General features: G+C 46.3%; 1 protein-coding gene across 5 annotated transcripts in view; it reads right to left on the bottom strand.

Annotated features, from left to right (window-relative positions):
* GLT8D2 (glycosyltransferase 8 domain containing 2) overlaps window positions 1-14,652 on the bottom strand; it is a 37,225-nt gene that overhangs the window by 1,375 nt on the left and 21,198 nt on the right. For all 5 annotated transcript variants that reach the window (XM_025178897.3, XM_014581052.4, XM_006138007.5 and 2 more), the window contains 4 exons: window positions 8,895-8,979; window positions 7,476-7,588; window positions 6,208-6,374; window positions 4,320-4,432 (listed from right to left, as the gene is read on the bottom strand). In XM_025178897.3, the coding sequence (XP_025034682.1) occupies window positions 4,320-4,432; window positions 6,208-6,374; window positions 7,476-7,588; window positions 8,895-8,979 (478 nt within the window). The remainder of the gene's footprint in view (window positions 1-4,319; window positions 4,433-6,207; window positions 6,375-7,475; window positions 7,589-8,894; window positions 8,980-14,652) is intronic.

Genomic DNA, 14,652 nt, shown 5'->3' with positions numbered 1-14,652 from the left:
CTTGGGTCCTGTGGGTGCCAGACTTACAAGGTATAACCTGCATTTAACACAACATGCTGGATGACAGCATTACCCTGTTTTAATATCATAGTATAGATGAAGTCATTGGAAACGTCCGGTATCATTTCTAGTTCAGTAGGGTTGTATTGCACACAACTGAACCATCAGCCCTCTGTCCATGTGGATGTGGACTCTGTGCTGGTGTTCCCTGTAAACTGTATGCATGTGTAGCCACTCAGGACAGATTCAAATGCCACCTAGCTAATTAGCAGAACACCTACAGATAAGTTTTTTATTTCTACTTGTGGTGCACATTCACACATGCCTCGGTGCACAAACTTATTCTGCCCAGGGATGGAAAAGATTAGATGGAACAATGACTCTGTCCCCTGAAGCTAATTGCACAGCCTATCCTAGCCATTTGTGTTCCCTCCCTCAGCAAATGTTGCCTTATTTTAAATCTCTTGCAGCTGTATTCAAGATAGAAAAACTATATGCCTAGTGCCACTCTAGTTTTATACTTTAGAGAAAATATGAAACTTTCTTTACCCTAATTATCCCCAGTTCTTAAGTCTTTCTTCGTGCTATTTTAAAAAAAACCCCAAAATCTTCATTACTGTAGTCTATCATCTCTGACCTAAGTTCCATTAAGCTGTGTGGCCATGCACCTTCCCATTAAGCCCTGTGCAGGGACTCAGGGCTACAGCAGTAAGAGATGCTTCTCTCCATGCCCCAAAGCTGTTGCAGCTGGTGGGGAGGGACATTTCGCTGCTGGCCCCAGTAGGGAGCAGCTATGGCTGGTGGGAAAGTGCCTCTTCCTACTGGTCCTAGCAGGGAGGGATCTTCTTCCCCTGCCACTGTACTGTGTACAGGGGCCAGTGCGGAAGCAGCCAGAACATCAGGCGTGACTCCTTGGAGGCGGGAAGGGGCCAGGGTTCTACTGGTAGATCTTGGAGCCTCCGACAGGTGATCCTGACTGGTTTGGCCAAGAGGCTATCAAGTGCCCACACTTGAGCTGCTCATCTCCTGCCCTTTGATTTAGAGCTGCCCCTCAGGAGCTTCCTGCTCACTGTGCAGGGCAGGAGAGGGAGAGGAAGGTGCTGATGCCAAGGTGCCTCCTCCCACTCTGTATCCTATCTCCACAGAGCAGAGAGGGGGCACAACAGGACTTGGGGTGGAGTTTGCTGGCTGCTTTGGCAGTGGTGCAGAGCCAGGGCAGGGGTGAGCCTGCCTTAGCCCCACTGCACCACCACCCAGGAGCCACCTAAGGTTAGCAGGGCCCAGCTGGATCCCACATCCCGAAAACACTACCCCAATAATGAACCCCCTCCTGCACTCCAAGCTCCTGCCCTAACCCTGAGCACCCTGTATCCAAATACCTTCCCAGAGCTTGCACCTAGAACCCCCTCTGGCATCCCAACGGCCTGCTCCAAGAGCCCTTAATCCAAGACCCCAACCCTCTGCCCCTGCCTGGTGAAAGTGAGGGAGGATGGAGGAGGGAGGGACTATGGAGTGAGCAGGGGCAGGACCTCAGAGAAGGGGCACAAAGGCGGTGGGGTCAAGGTATTTGGGTTTGAGGTAGATCTTACATTGCACTTAAATTCAAAAAGTGCATAAAAAGATTGGAGACCCCTGCTATGGAGCCTCATCCTTTCCTCCTCCCAATAGTTGGACCTGCTAGCAGCTTCCAGGGTGCAGAGTGATGCCTCAGGATAGGCAGAAACCAGACAGCCTGCCTTTAGTGCTGCTGACCACAAGCCACCCAGGGAAGCCTGAGCTTTCCCCAAGCCCAGAGCTGCCTCCTGCACCAAAAATCAACACCACCCCAGAGTCCACACACACCCAACCCACAGACCTCATCCCCTGCTGCACCCAATCCCCAACAACCTTAACCCACGGCCCCTTCTGGAATTCTGAATCCTTTGGCCCCACCTCCCAGCCTGAAGCCCCCTCCTGCACCTAAACCCTTCAGCCCCAGAGCCCCTTGCACACAAAGTCTCTGCCCCAGCCAGAGCCCCCACACTCCTGTGCACCAAACCTCTGACCCAGGCCTGAGCCTCTCCCTCACACTATGGTCCCCTTTGCCCCATGAATTTTGTCATGTGCACCAATATGAATGTGATATGTCACAGATCACCTTCCCAGTGGTGCACATGACAAAATTCAATCCACTCAGGGGTGGCAACAATTAAGGGGAATGCCTCCTCTGACCTGTCTAGTTTCCAGTATTGGTCAGTCAAAATGATGTGCTCTACATGCTGCTTTACAAACAGACGGCGGTAACCCTCCGCATACTGCTCAGATCAACTCTTGATGCCCTAATCCTACATTGTTCTAAATCAGGGTGGAGAACCCTTTTTGGGTTGGGGGCCCCTGACTCTAAGAAAATCAGTGGGGGGGCTGCACATAAGTGAGAAACACACACAAAATAAATCAAACCTTCATTGATGTGGCCTCCAACCAAGAAGAAAGACACTTCACACATTCCCCTCACCAGAGCCTGGGGGAAGACCAGGCTAGTAGATTTTGTGTGCTTCAGCTGCATAGAGGGTGAGTGAAGGGGGGGGGGGCTAGAGGGAAGCCCTGAGCCGCAGGTTCTGGATCCAGGCAAGCCAGAGGCCACAACTGACCCCCAGGCCATACGTTCCCCACCCCCATTCTAAATAAGTCTTTGATTATGATGAAAGTGGAGGATTATAGAAAAATGTTACTGCTGCAGGTACATGCCACTATAACATTTGCCTTTGAGGGTGCATGGCCTCCCTCCAAAATTGCTTAGATGGAACTATGGCCTGCCCCCTAGTGGACAGAGCCAGGAAGGCCAGGCTCGCGCTGCTGGAAACAAGTGAGACCGGAAGTACAAAAGGTGGGCAATGAAGCTCTGAGCTGGAACCACTGAGGAAGACAGATGCTTCCAACCCACTGCTGGACCAGGAGCCTACAACAGACCGCCACAGTCCCGAAGTCCCACCAGAGCTGCAAGGCATGTGAGATGCTTTGAAGCTGCTGGAATTGCCACTGGCCATGTGTCTCAGGGTGACTGTACCTGATCTCAGGGTTGTCCTCAGCATTCTAATTTCTTTTCCATCCATGTGTGACATGAATTGTACATGACCAAGACGTGTGGATGTGCACCACCAGCAGAACCACATGCTGCCAGCTGAGGGTGCTCTGCTAATCATATGGGCAGCATTTGAAACTCTCCTGGGTGGCTGCCCAAGGGGCTTGGCTTATAGGGAACACTGTTCAGGTACACCTCAAAGGGAGGGTTAGAAGTAACCCAGGGACAGCTGACACTAGTCCTGCTGTGTTGTTTCCTGAACCCAGGTCAGCATGTTGTGGCTAGATTCCCTGCTGACCCAATGGTGGGACACTCCACCAGTGTTAGGGCCCTGGTCTGGGACTAGGTCCCACTGTCTCTCTCCACCCTTGGGGTAGCAGCCTCTCCCCATTAGGCCATGAGATATGTATTAGCCAGAGCTAGGACACTGGACTATTCACTTCCCCACCTTGCCAGAGTCCCTCAATTGAGCACTGCTCCACCCTGCTGAAGGGCTTGAGCCCCAGAGACAGCTAATTCCCCCACCGTTTCAGACTGTCTTTTTTGGAATGAGACAGCAAGAGGGCCTGGCCTCTCTCAGACTGATAGGGAGGAGTAGCCATGCACTTACATCCATCTGGAAGAAGGAATTTGTCATAAATCAATAAGTAACCTTAACTGCTAAATATTTTGCTGATTCCCCTCCTCTATCTTTTTTCATTCCTAGGTGAACTACCAATCTCAAACATTCATCTTTAGTGCACTTTTGGATAGTTAAACTAAAGTCCCTTCTTTTAAAGGTTATTTTCAATAGACTGGGTTTGTACCTTACGGTGGGTGGATCCCATCTGACCCAAATATGAAGTTTCCTATGTTTGCTGGCTGTCTTCATACTCAGTATGCTCCAGAGATTTGGACAAGGCCTAAGTCAGTTTCAGCTGCCTCTTCAGTTAGGTCTCATCTTCCAGTGTGAAATACTTTCCTTTTATATAGTTGTATTGTAGTACATAGCCCAATCATACTGGCCTATCTCTATGTAAAACAGCTATCCCACCTTTAATCCCAGGCTAAGGGCTGCTATTGGTGATTTAGCTTGAAACTACTTCTCTGCCCCTGAATAAAAGCTAATTTTATATCTATAAGGAAGGGTTAAAATAAGTGTAGAGCAGCGATGTGGGATAAAGTAGTGTACAGAGGATGAGCAAAATCATCCATAGATTCCTTAAGTCTTATTGTATTTTGTTCCAGCCTCGATTGTTTTGTGATGAAACATACTTACCAAGATGTCGTACGTGCCACAAGGGTTTAATAGTAGAATATTTTCCATGGAATACAATGAGCATTGGAGGGGTGGCCACGCCTCCCCCAAGTGTGCTGCTGTAGAGGTTTTCTCTGTAAAGAAGCAAAAAAGAGCAGCTCAAAATCATGAAATGAAAAGGATCTTTACTACACAACCAGAAGGCAAAAAGCAATATATACTAATGCACTGCCTAGTTTACTATTAAAATCTTCTTTGTATAGACTGAAATGCTAATTGTTTACCTAATTTTAAATATGCACCTTTTTACTGGCATGCCAACACTTTACAGATTTTTTTTCTTTTAATTGTGGACCATATTTGGGTGCTGCACAAGAAATCTGGTCAAACTCTACCACTCTTACTCATGCTTAGTAGTCTCTTTCGCTATAAGTAGTCCCAGAAAAATCAATAGGATGCCACATAGTGGCAGAATTGATATCTTTGGATTCCTCTCAAAGGGTATGTCTAGACAGCAGGGCTATTTTGGGATACTGGAAATAGCACGTTATTTCAAAATTTGGCACTGTGTAGCCACACCAAATTTCGAAATAACTTATTTCAAAATATAATCGAAATAAGATACACAATTTGTGTATCTTATTTCGAGTTTAGGGTGCTGTGTAGCTGCACCCAAAGTGAGGGGCTACTCAATCTGAGCATAGCAGAACCCAAGCCAAAATGAAGCCAGCCCCTGTTTGGAAGTGCCTACAGTCTAAATGCCTGGCACCGAATTTACAGATGCAAAATGGTCCACATGAGACCTGAATGTGTTTTTATTGTGGGCTCACTTTCCAGGTACAAGAATGTGTGTGGACTTTAAAATGTACATAGCCTTTGTTGCATCTTTGCATCAATTTGCTGTAGAGTTCATGGGTATTTTTCTAAGCATTAAAAAGGGATAAAATCAAGTGTTAGGCCAAATGAGACATGCAGAATAAGTGAAAGTAAACAGAGACACTGGGGAAGGCCTCTGTTTACATTCCTCTTCTGTTCATATGCAAGTGGTTATAGCTTTTGGCCTCAGGATATTATTTTTCCTCCTCTAGTTCTGTGTACTTCCTTCCCCCACTTTCATTTGCTTTCCCAGGGTAGCAGAAATCTGACAAATGACCAACTGTATGATCCATTTTAGTTTCAGCTCTGCTTTACTGCAGTCTGAGTTACCTTATGCAGAGTACATCAGGTAATATTCAAGTTACCTACATATCCTGATAATGAATTGAGACCACAAATACTTTGTGAATAGACTCATGTCACTGACTGTACCTTGGTTAATGTGGTAAAGAGCCATCCCCATCCCTCTCGCATACTGGAATTGCCACTTTTACAGCTTCTGGGGGTTGGGTCTTTTTCTTAATTTTTTTTTAAATTTCTGTAAAATTTCTCATTTTTCTAACAACAAAGTGGACTTTTCACTGGTGTTTGAGAAGTGGTTCCAGCGTTAAATAAAAATTTGGCCTCTTCCCTGTACTGCTTACTAACAGTTTGTAAGGCCCCAAATAAGATCCAAGAGTTTCTTTCCACACTGATCTTATTGCAAGAAGAGATCAGCCTGCCCATAAGCAGCCTGATCCTGAATGGTGCTGATCACCTACAATGAAAACTGCTTGTGCTCAGCACCTCTCAGGATTAGACCTGGCTTGTTGAGTCAACACAAGACTACAGAATCCCAAGTGATCACTTTTTGTTGTTCGTGACTGCATGGTTTGATTAAAACAAGTGGAGATCATGCAACATAGCTTATTTTGCATAATGATCTGTGATGGGAAGCACTTAAATATTGGACCTTTGGAAAATGAACAGAAAATACATCTTTAAACAGCACATTCAGTCAGAATAAAGTGAAGACTGCAAGATCTGTACATACTCTACATTTCTTTGCATCCATTTTTCTAATTGCTTTGTAATCCGTTGGTGCTTCCATTCTGTCATATTAGCCACAATTACTCCTGGATTAAAGGAGCAGGTGCTGGGGCTGATGCCAAGATCTCTAATTGTTTGCTTTCGATAGTCTAGATATCCCATGTATGTGTTCTAGAAAGAAGGAAAATGTTATATAATACATATATTTCTACTATAAATCTAATTTATATCTAGATATGTTTAGATGCTGCTGTATCTACCTCACTCACATGCAGAATACACAGGCACTGAAAGAAAAACTCTGAGTACTGGGCTTCTAGATGATTATGACCTATCTTGACTGCAGAGAATGGCACAAGGCTGAAGGACAGGATATTCTAATCATTATGTATTAGACATATTTCCATGAGAATCCTACAGGTCTTTGTCTTTTGGCCCTTGTCTTTTGGCCCGCTACACCTTACTCTAGGGCTGTGTCCAGACTCAAGGGTTTTTTCTAAAAAAAATAGCCTTTTTTCGAAAAAACTTCACCTGCGTCTAGACTACAGCCGCGTTCTTTCGAAATTAAATTGAAAGAACGCGGCTTTTCTTTTGACAGCAGAAAACCTCATTTCACGAGGAAGAACGCCTTTTTTCGAAAGTGCTCTTTCAAAAAAAAGGCGTTCTCGAATGTAAACAAGGCTTTTTCGGAAGAGAGCATCCAGACTGCCTGGGTGCTTTCTTTCGAAAAAGCAGCTTGCTTTTTCAAAAGTACTGCTTACAGTCTAGACGCTCTTTTTCGAAAGAGGCTTTTTCGAAAGTATCTTTTGAAAAAGCCTCTTTCGAAAGAGGCTTGCAGTCTAGATGTAGCTTAGGTGATCTAGCATAAGACCAATGTGGTTAACATAAGACTACTGGACTTTAATGGCAGCTGCAGATACTGAGTACCACCTAGAATTTGGTTTTCAAACAATATCTTTTGAGCAGACCTCTCAGCTATTGGAAAGTCTGATATCCTACCGATACTTTCTTCTAAATATGTGAGACCTACCAAAACAAGAAGCATTTAGTAAAATACAAAGCATACTGCACAAGAATCAGGAGCAAAACATACTGCAAGAATCAGCACATCTTAAGACGATTACCCGTAACAATTCTTCTTCATAAACTAGGTACCTAAATTCTAATCCTTCATTTTACCCTGAGAGAACTGTCATTTTGGGATGTGGGAAATCCTGTGAAATCTGTAGGTAAAAGTCCATCAAGATGTTGAATTTAAAAATAACATCTTACCTGCATTCCTACGCTTCTCACCATTTCATGAGTAGAAGGCAAATCACAATCATCTGAAAAAGCTGCAGCATGGCCTGGAGCTAACTTTGTGTCATACAGCTCCTGGATGTCACCTGATAATACAAAATTGTGATTTTAAGAATGGGTTTGTTTCCTTGCCATGTATCTGTCTTTCAGACTCTTTAGGACAATATCTGTTCTCAGTTTCACCGGCATAATCCTACCAACTTCAAGGGATTGCCTGGGTGTAAGGAAAGTAGATTTTAGCTCTATGGGCATTGGTTTCAATCAGTAGGTTGGTTGCACAGATGTGCATGTGTGTACCTTGCCTCTGGATGGGGGACTGTGTCCCTTTCCCTTTATGTCCTGTATCCAAGTACACAGTTAACAGATGCGCCTGAGTTCATTGGTTAATACTCTTGGTTACTTTTACACACACACACACACACACACACACACACACACACACACACGCGCGCGCGCATGCACACATGCATGCACGCACGCACGCACACACACACACACGTCTCCTTAGCTCTGCCCCACTCAGTCTGACCCAGCCAAAACCCAGCTCACACAGGAGCACGAAGGACCGGACTCTCCCCCAGACTCCTCACTCCCTTATTGGCCTGCCCACTCTGTCAAGCAGGTTGACCTAGAGCGCTGGCCTCTTTCCATTGTTTCTGGTGGCTCTCAGTCTCAAGTTCCTGATTTCTCAAAGACTCTTCCCCTGTCTTTTGATACTGGGAAGTAGCCAACTAAGCCCCCCACTGAGTTTTAGTAAGGGATCAACAGTCCCCTTACATAGAGGTGGAGGGATTTTCCCGCCTTTGAACTGTTTCCTGATCTGTCCTTATTAACCATATCCTACTGCTATCAATGAGCCTGAGTCTGTGTGGTGCTGTGAACCCTTAGCTCCTATGTATATAAAAAGGGGCTGAAGGTGTTCAGAACAGGGTCCAGGGTCTTTTACAGCCTGATTTGTGTAAATTCTTATCTCTCAAAAATAAGCAGTTATTTGGTGCTAGGGTGCTAGCATTTGTGGGGATTCAAGTCCTCTGCACTTTTACCAAACAAAATAGGAAATGTCAAGTCCTTCTGTTTAATGAGTATTGCTGCCTGTTCTAGTGAAACCACTTGTTTCGGGTTTGCCTTGTACACTCAAGCCCACAGCAACTGATCAGATCCAATAAACACTGAAAGTCACCCATACCCCTCTGATCCAGGAACAAACATCCACAATTAGAAATTGTCCCTTTGGTTTTCTTTTGGTAAGTGTGGAGCTGTCACAAGTGCAGCCCCCCCAAACAACGTCCTCAATTTCAAACAGATCTCACATTTCCTGGCGAGCATTAAAGCAGCTGAACTTCCTGTTGCAAACTTCTGCTACTTTTCAAGATTTTGTGAAGGACAGCCTACCTTGCACAATCACATCATCATCCAAATATATGACTTTATCATGTTTATGGATCAGCAGGGGGAGATAATATCGAACAAAGTTCAGCTGTTAAACAAACAACAACAAAAAACCAATCAGAATGACAGACTGTAAATGGCCCAGTGGGTTAATGCAGTAGTCTTGAATATCTTGCAGGATTCAAATGTGACTTAGTCCTTTCATCATTGTACACTGTCCAACTACCAGTTACTGGGCTGCCACAATTTTAAACTTGCCTTCTTATTTTCTTTAAGATGATGTCATCCCGGCCCCACTGAACTCAATGGTAAATTATTCCCAATGACTTCAGAAGGGGGCAGACTTTCACACATGAACTTTGTAAATATTAATTAGAGATTCTCTGTCAAATGTTGGAGTTATTATTAAGCACGGAGGGGCCATATTATTCCTTGGTATAACTCAGCTGAAGTCAGTGGTGATACAACAGAGATGCATCTGACCCACAGAGACACAAGATCATATGACAGAAGCCCCAGAAGAGGAAGTTACTCACCTTGTGTAGTAACGATGGTTCTTCGAGATGTGCCCCGTGGGTGCTCCACTCTAGGTGTCGGGTCCGTCCCAGTGCCACTGATCGGGAGTTTTCCTAGCCATATCGGGCCGGACCGCGCATGCTCCCTGCGCCACTGGTCATTCTCGCCCTTTCTAATGTGCGCGGTTCAGCCCTCCCGACAGTTTCTCTTACCGCTCGGTCTCTGAAATGAGAGAGAGAAAACAACACCGGAGCGGGGAGGAGGGTGGGACGTGGAGCACTCACGGGGCACATCTCGAAGAACCATCGTTACTACACAAGGTGAGTAACTTCCTCTTCTTCTTCGAGTCCCCCCGTGGGTGCTCCACTCTAGGTGACTGTATAGCAGTAGTTGGAACAAGGAGCGCTCCGGGTTAATTAGGTTACTGTAGAAAGGACTGCAGAAACCACTGCATGGTCCACCGCCCATTTTTGCACTATATCGTAATGTCTCATAAATGTAGAGGTGGAAGCCCATGTGGCTGCCCTGCAAATATCTGCTAATGGAACTCCTCTGGCGAAGGTGGTAGATGTCGCCACTGCTCTGGTCGAGTGCGCTCGTGGCTGAGAAGACAAGGGTCTACCCCGAATGGAATGGCATGTGGTAATGCATAAGGTGATAAGCTTGGCAATGCGCTGAGTGGAGAATGCAGCACCCTTAGATTGGTGAGCCATTGATATCAGAAGTCTATCTGTTTGTCTCCACTGGCGGGTTCTGTCTTTGTAAAAGGAAAGAGTATGCCTTACATCCAGCGAAAGCAGCAGGGCCTCCTTCGTTGAGGCATGCGGCTTAGGGTAAAAGGAAGGAAGGATGATCGTTCATTGATATGAAATGACAAAGAGACCTTGGGTATGAATGCTGGGCGTAATCGTAACGTCACCAACTCCTTTGAGAAAGAAGTAAAAGGAGGATTTGTCATTATTGCCCCTCGCTCGCTAACTCTATGTGTGATGTAATTGCGAGCAAGTAGATGGTCTTCATGGTTAACACCTGTAATGGTACAGATGCTAGAGGTTCGAATGGAGGATACATAATTGTATCGAGTACCAGGTCGAGGTTTCACGACGGCGGAGGTGGTCTCTGAGGTGGGCTTATATTGATCAGGCCTTTGAGGAATCATCTAGTTGTCGGGTGAGAGAACACCGAAGAACCCTGTATTGGGTAATGGAAGGCACTGATGGCTGCCAAGTGAACTCTGAGGGATGCCAGAGAAAGCTTCAAGTTTCGCAGGTGAAGAATGTATTCGAGAATTTGGTGTGGAGAAGACAACGGTTGAACATTATTCTGGAGGCACCAGTAGGAGTATCTGCGCCATTTAGCCAGGTAAGTATTTCGCGTAGACGTCTTTCTATTATGTATCAATACGAACCTGACCTGATCTGAACAAAGCTTTTCATTTAGTCTAAGCCAGTCAGGAGCCACACCGTCAAGTGTAATGCTTCTAGCTTGGGGTGAAGGAGAGATCCCAGGTCTTGAGAGAGGAGATCTCGGTACAAGGGCAGAGGCCATGGTGGTCAAAGTGATATCTTGTGTAAGAACGGATGCCAAGCCAAGCTGGTGCTATTAAAATTACTGTCGCCCTCTCCATCCTGATTTTCTCTAGTATTCTGGGAATGAGGACTGTTGGCGGAAAAGTGTACAGTAGCGACTTTTTCCAATTGATCAGGAGTGCATCGGCAAGAGATCCTTTGCCGATCCCTTCTCTGGAGCAAAAAAGGCGACACTTTTGTTGACAGATGTCGCAAAGAGATCTACCAGGGGCGTTCCCCATCTGTGGAAGATCCTCTGAAGTACATCCAGCCTCACCTCCCACTCGTGGTCCATGGGGAAGCATCTGTTGAGGGAATTGGCAATGACATTGGCTATGCCAGGTAAGTACGATGCTGTTATGATTATGTTGTTCTGTATGCACCGATTCCAGTATCGTACCACTTCGGTGCATTGGGAGCATGATCTTGCTCCTCCCTGTCTGTTTATAATACATTGCCACTACGTTGTCTGTCAACACCCTGACTTTTTTGTGTCTCAAACTGGGGAGGAAGTGTTTGCATGCTAGAAAGATTGCTCGCAACTCTAGTTGGTTGATGTGAAGGCATCTCTCGGTGTGAGACCATCGTCCCTGGATGCGCTCTTCGCCCATGTGAGCATCCCATCCGATGAGTGAAGCATCTGACGTTAACTGAAACGGTACTCCCGTGAGGACGTTTAATGGGTTCGTCCACCATCGAAGGGACCTGTGCACGTGGGATGGAAGAGTAACTAACTTGTGTACGTCATGTCTTGTGGGGACATACACCATTGACAGCCAGTGCTGTAGATTTCTTAGATGGAGATGTGCGTGCAGGACGACGAAGATGGCTGCAGCCATGTGGCTGAGCAAGCGCAGGCAAGTATGTGCTGAGACTGTTGCGGTTTTGTGGAGAAGATTGACCAAGTCTTTTATTGCCTGGAATCTGTCCCTGGGCAGATACGCTCTCGCTGCACGGGAGTCGATAACTGCTCCTATGAACTTTATGTTCTGTGTTGGAATTAACATGGACTTTTGTTCGTTTACTATCAGACCAAGTAAATTGAAAGTCTCTCTGACTATTGAAAGCATCTGCATCGTCTCCTGTCGTGATGTTCCCTTTATGAGATAGTTGTCCAGATAAGGGAATATGATGACTCCGAGATGATGAAGGTGGGCGGCGGCGACAACGACGAGGGTCTTTGAAAAGACTCTTGGAGCCGAAGCCAGCCCAAACGGAAGGACGCAATACTGAAAGTGCTCGTTGCTTATAACAAATCGCAGAAATCGCCTGTGCGCAGGGTGTATGGGCACATGAAAGTAGGCATCCTGGAGGTCGAGGGCCGCGAACCAGTCGTCGGTGTCGAGAGAAGGAACGATCATAGTCAGAGTCACCATTTTGAATCGCTGCTTCCGCAGATAACGGTTTAACCCTCGTAGATCGAGTATGGGTCTCCAACCCCCTGTTTTCTTTTGAGTTAGGAAGTACCTCAAATAGAACCCTTTTCCCCTGAAGCAGTCTGGGACCCTTTCTATCACTCCGATTTCTAACAGGCGATATGCCTCCTGGTGTAAGAGAGCCTCGTGAGAAGGGTCCCTGAAAAGGGACAGGATGGGAGGGGAAGTGGGAGGAAGGGATGTGAATGGGATGGTGAGTCCAGATTTTATCATTTCCAAAACCCACCTGTCCAATGATATGGCAACCCATTGATGGTTATAGGGTCGCAGCTGATGTTGGAAAATGGGATTGGTGTCTCTGACTAGAACAGGAATGTTCGGCATGCCCTTGACTGAGAGTCAAACCTGCTGCTTGGGTGTCACTGTGTTATTCTCCCTAGATGTCTGAGGGTGTCTGCGCTGTGTCCTCTGCTTGGACTGGTTTTGATCATATGGACGGTTTTGCTGTCTGCAAAATTGGTACTCGTAACGTCTTTGGAATGGGAAATAACGCTTACAGCGGAAAGGTGGAACGTACATCCCAAGGATATGTAAGGTGGCCCGGGAATCTTTGCCCGTGTGGAGCACCTCGTCCATTTTCTCCGCAAACAACTTAATCCTGTTGAATGGAAGATCCTCGACCTTGGATTGCAACTTTTTCGGTACAGCAGCGGTTGCAAGCCATGAAGCTCTTCTCATGGAAACTGCTGTTGCAATTGTTTGAGCCGCTGTGTCTGCCACATCCATGGCAATTTGCAAACCTGCTCTGCCACATGCATAGCCTTCCTGCAGTATAGATTGGAGAAGTATTTTGTCGGTTTTGGAAATTCTCTGAGCAATTTCCGATAATTTCGCAATGTTGTCAAAACTATGATTAGAAAGTAACGCTACGTAATTTGCGATACGGAGGAGAAGTGTTGAAGAGGAGTACACTTTTCTTCCAAATATGTCCAGTCTCTTTGCGTCCTGGTCTGCTGCTGAATTCCTTACTTGCGGATTCTTTGCTCTTTGTAGAGCTACATCCACCACCACCGAGTTTGGTTGAGGGTGAGTAAAAAGGAACTCAGCACCCTTTGAAGATATAAAGTATCTCTTCTCAGCTTGCTTACATGATGGAGTAGTGGAAGCCGGTGTATTCCAAATTTCTGTGGCTGTCTCCAGGATCGCCTCATCCAGCAGTAGAGCCACCTTAGATTGCTGTCTAGGGTGCAAGTTCTTTAGTAACTTATACTGCTTTGCTTTCACCTCCGCTAATTGAACCTCCTATGATTGTGCCACCCTCTTAAAGAGGTCTTGAAATTCTCAGGTATCATCTGGTGGTGAGGAGTCCATTGCAAAAACTGCGTCATCGGGAGAAGACGACTGGGCATTCTGTGGGGAAGTTTGTGGTGTCCGCTCATCCGGGTCCGAGATTTGACCCTCTTCAGGTTCCGACAGGACTGAAACTGAAGGGGCACTAGGAGGAGGTCCGGGTGACTGCAGCGGTTGGTGGTCAAAGACAGGTGGCGAGCGGCATCTGTAAGATGACTGGCGGCAGCAACACAAATAAGAATGGGACTGTGATCTGCCCTGCCTCCCCGTGTAATAACTCCTGTGATAATGATAGTCAGAATCAGGAGATGACCTTCTGGAAGCGTATCTACTGCCATGTCTAGTATGGTGAGATCTTGGAGGGGAGTAACTCGTAGAGCAAGATGTGCATCTGTAATAATGGCGAGATCTTTGTCGCGGGGAACGCGAAGACCTAAGCCTCGGAGAGTAAGGTCCCCTTCCCGATACTGGATAATGGGGTGGGGAAGGATCTGTTGAAGGCACAGAAGGAGACAGTGAATGATCCCTAGGGATCGACTTCAGGCGTAGGTCTCTGTCTCTTCTTGCCCTCGGTGTTAGTTTACAGCAGTGGACACATTTGCTAGTGACATGAGACTCCCCCAGGCACTGAAGTGGGCATTGCCTCTTTACACTGAACACACCGCTTAAAGCCGGATGATCCGGATATGATGGTGAAACTGACAAGAAAAGTGCTTCAGCGCGTAACTGACTAAAACGATCTTCTTTTCTCTTTTTTTCCTCTTCTTTTCTAACTAAACAAAGGCTAATAACTAACTGATACTAAAGTTTAACTATTTACACGAGTTGGTTTTTTTTCCCCCCCCAGAGAAAATGATAAGTGACCGAAGAGAGATCGCCAGCTCCTGTTAGCAACCGAAGACAGTTGAGAGGAACTGGCGGGGGGCCGAGCCGCGCACGTTAGAAAGGGCG

Source organism: Pelodiscus sinensis, chromosome 1 (genome assembly GCF_052426305.1).
Source record: "Pelodiscus sinensis isolate ZL-2025 chromosome 1, ASM5242630v1, whole genome shotgun sequence".
In the NCBI taxonomy this organism is placed as follows: domain Eukaryota; kingdom Metazoa; phylum Chordata; order Testudines; family Trionychidae; genus Pelodiscus; species Pelodiscus sinensis.
Note: the sequence above shows the minus strand (reverse complement) of the source record. Positions and strands in the feature narration are given on the sequence as shown.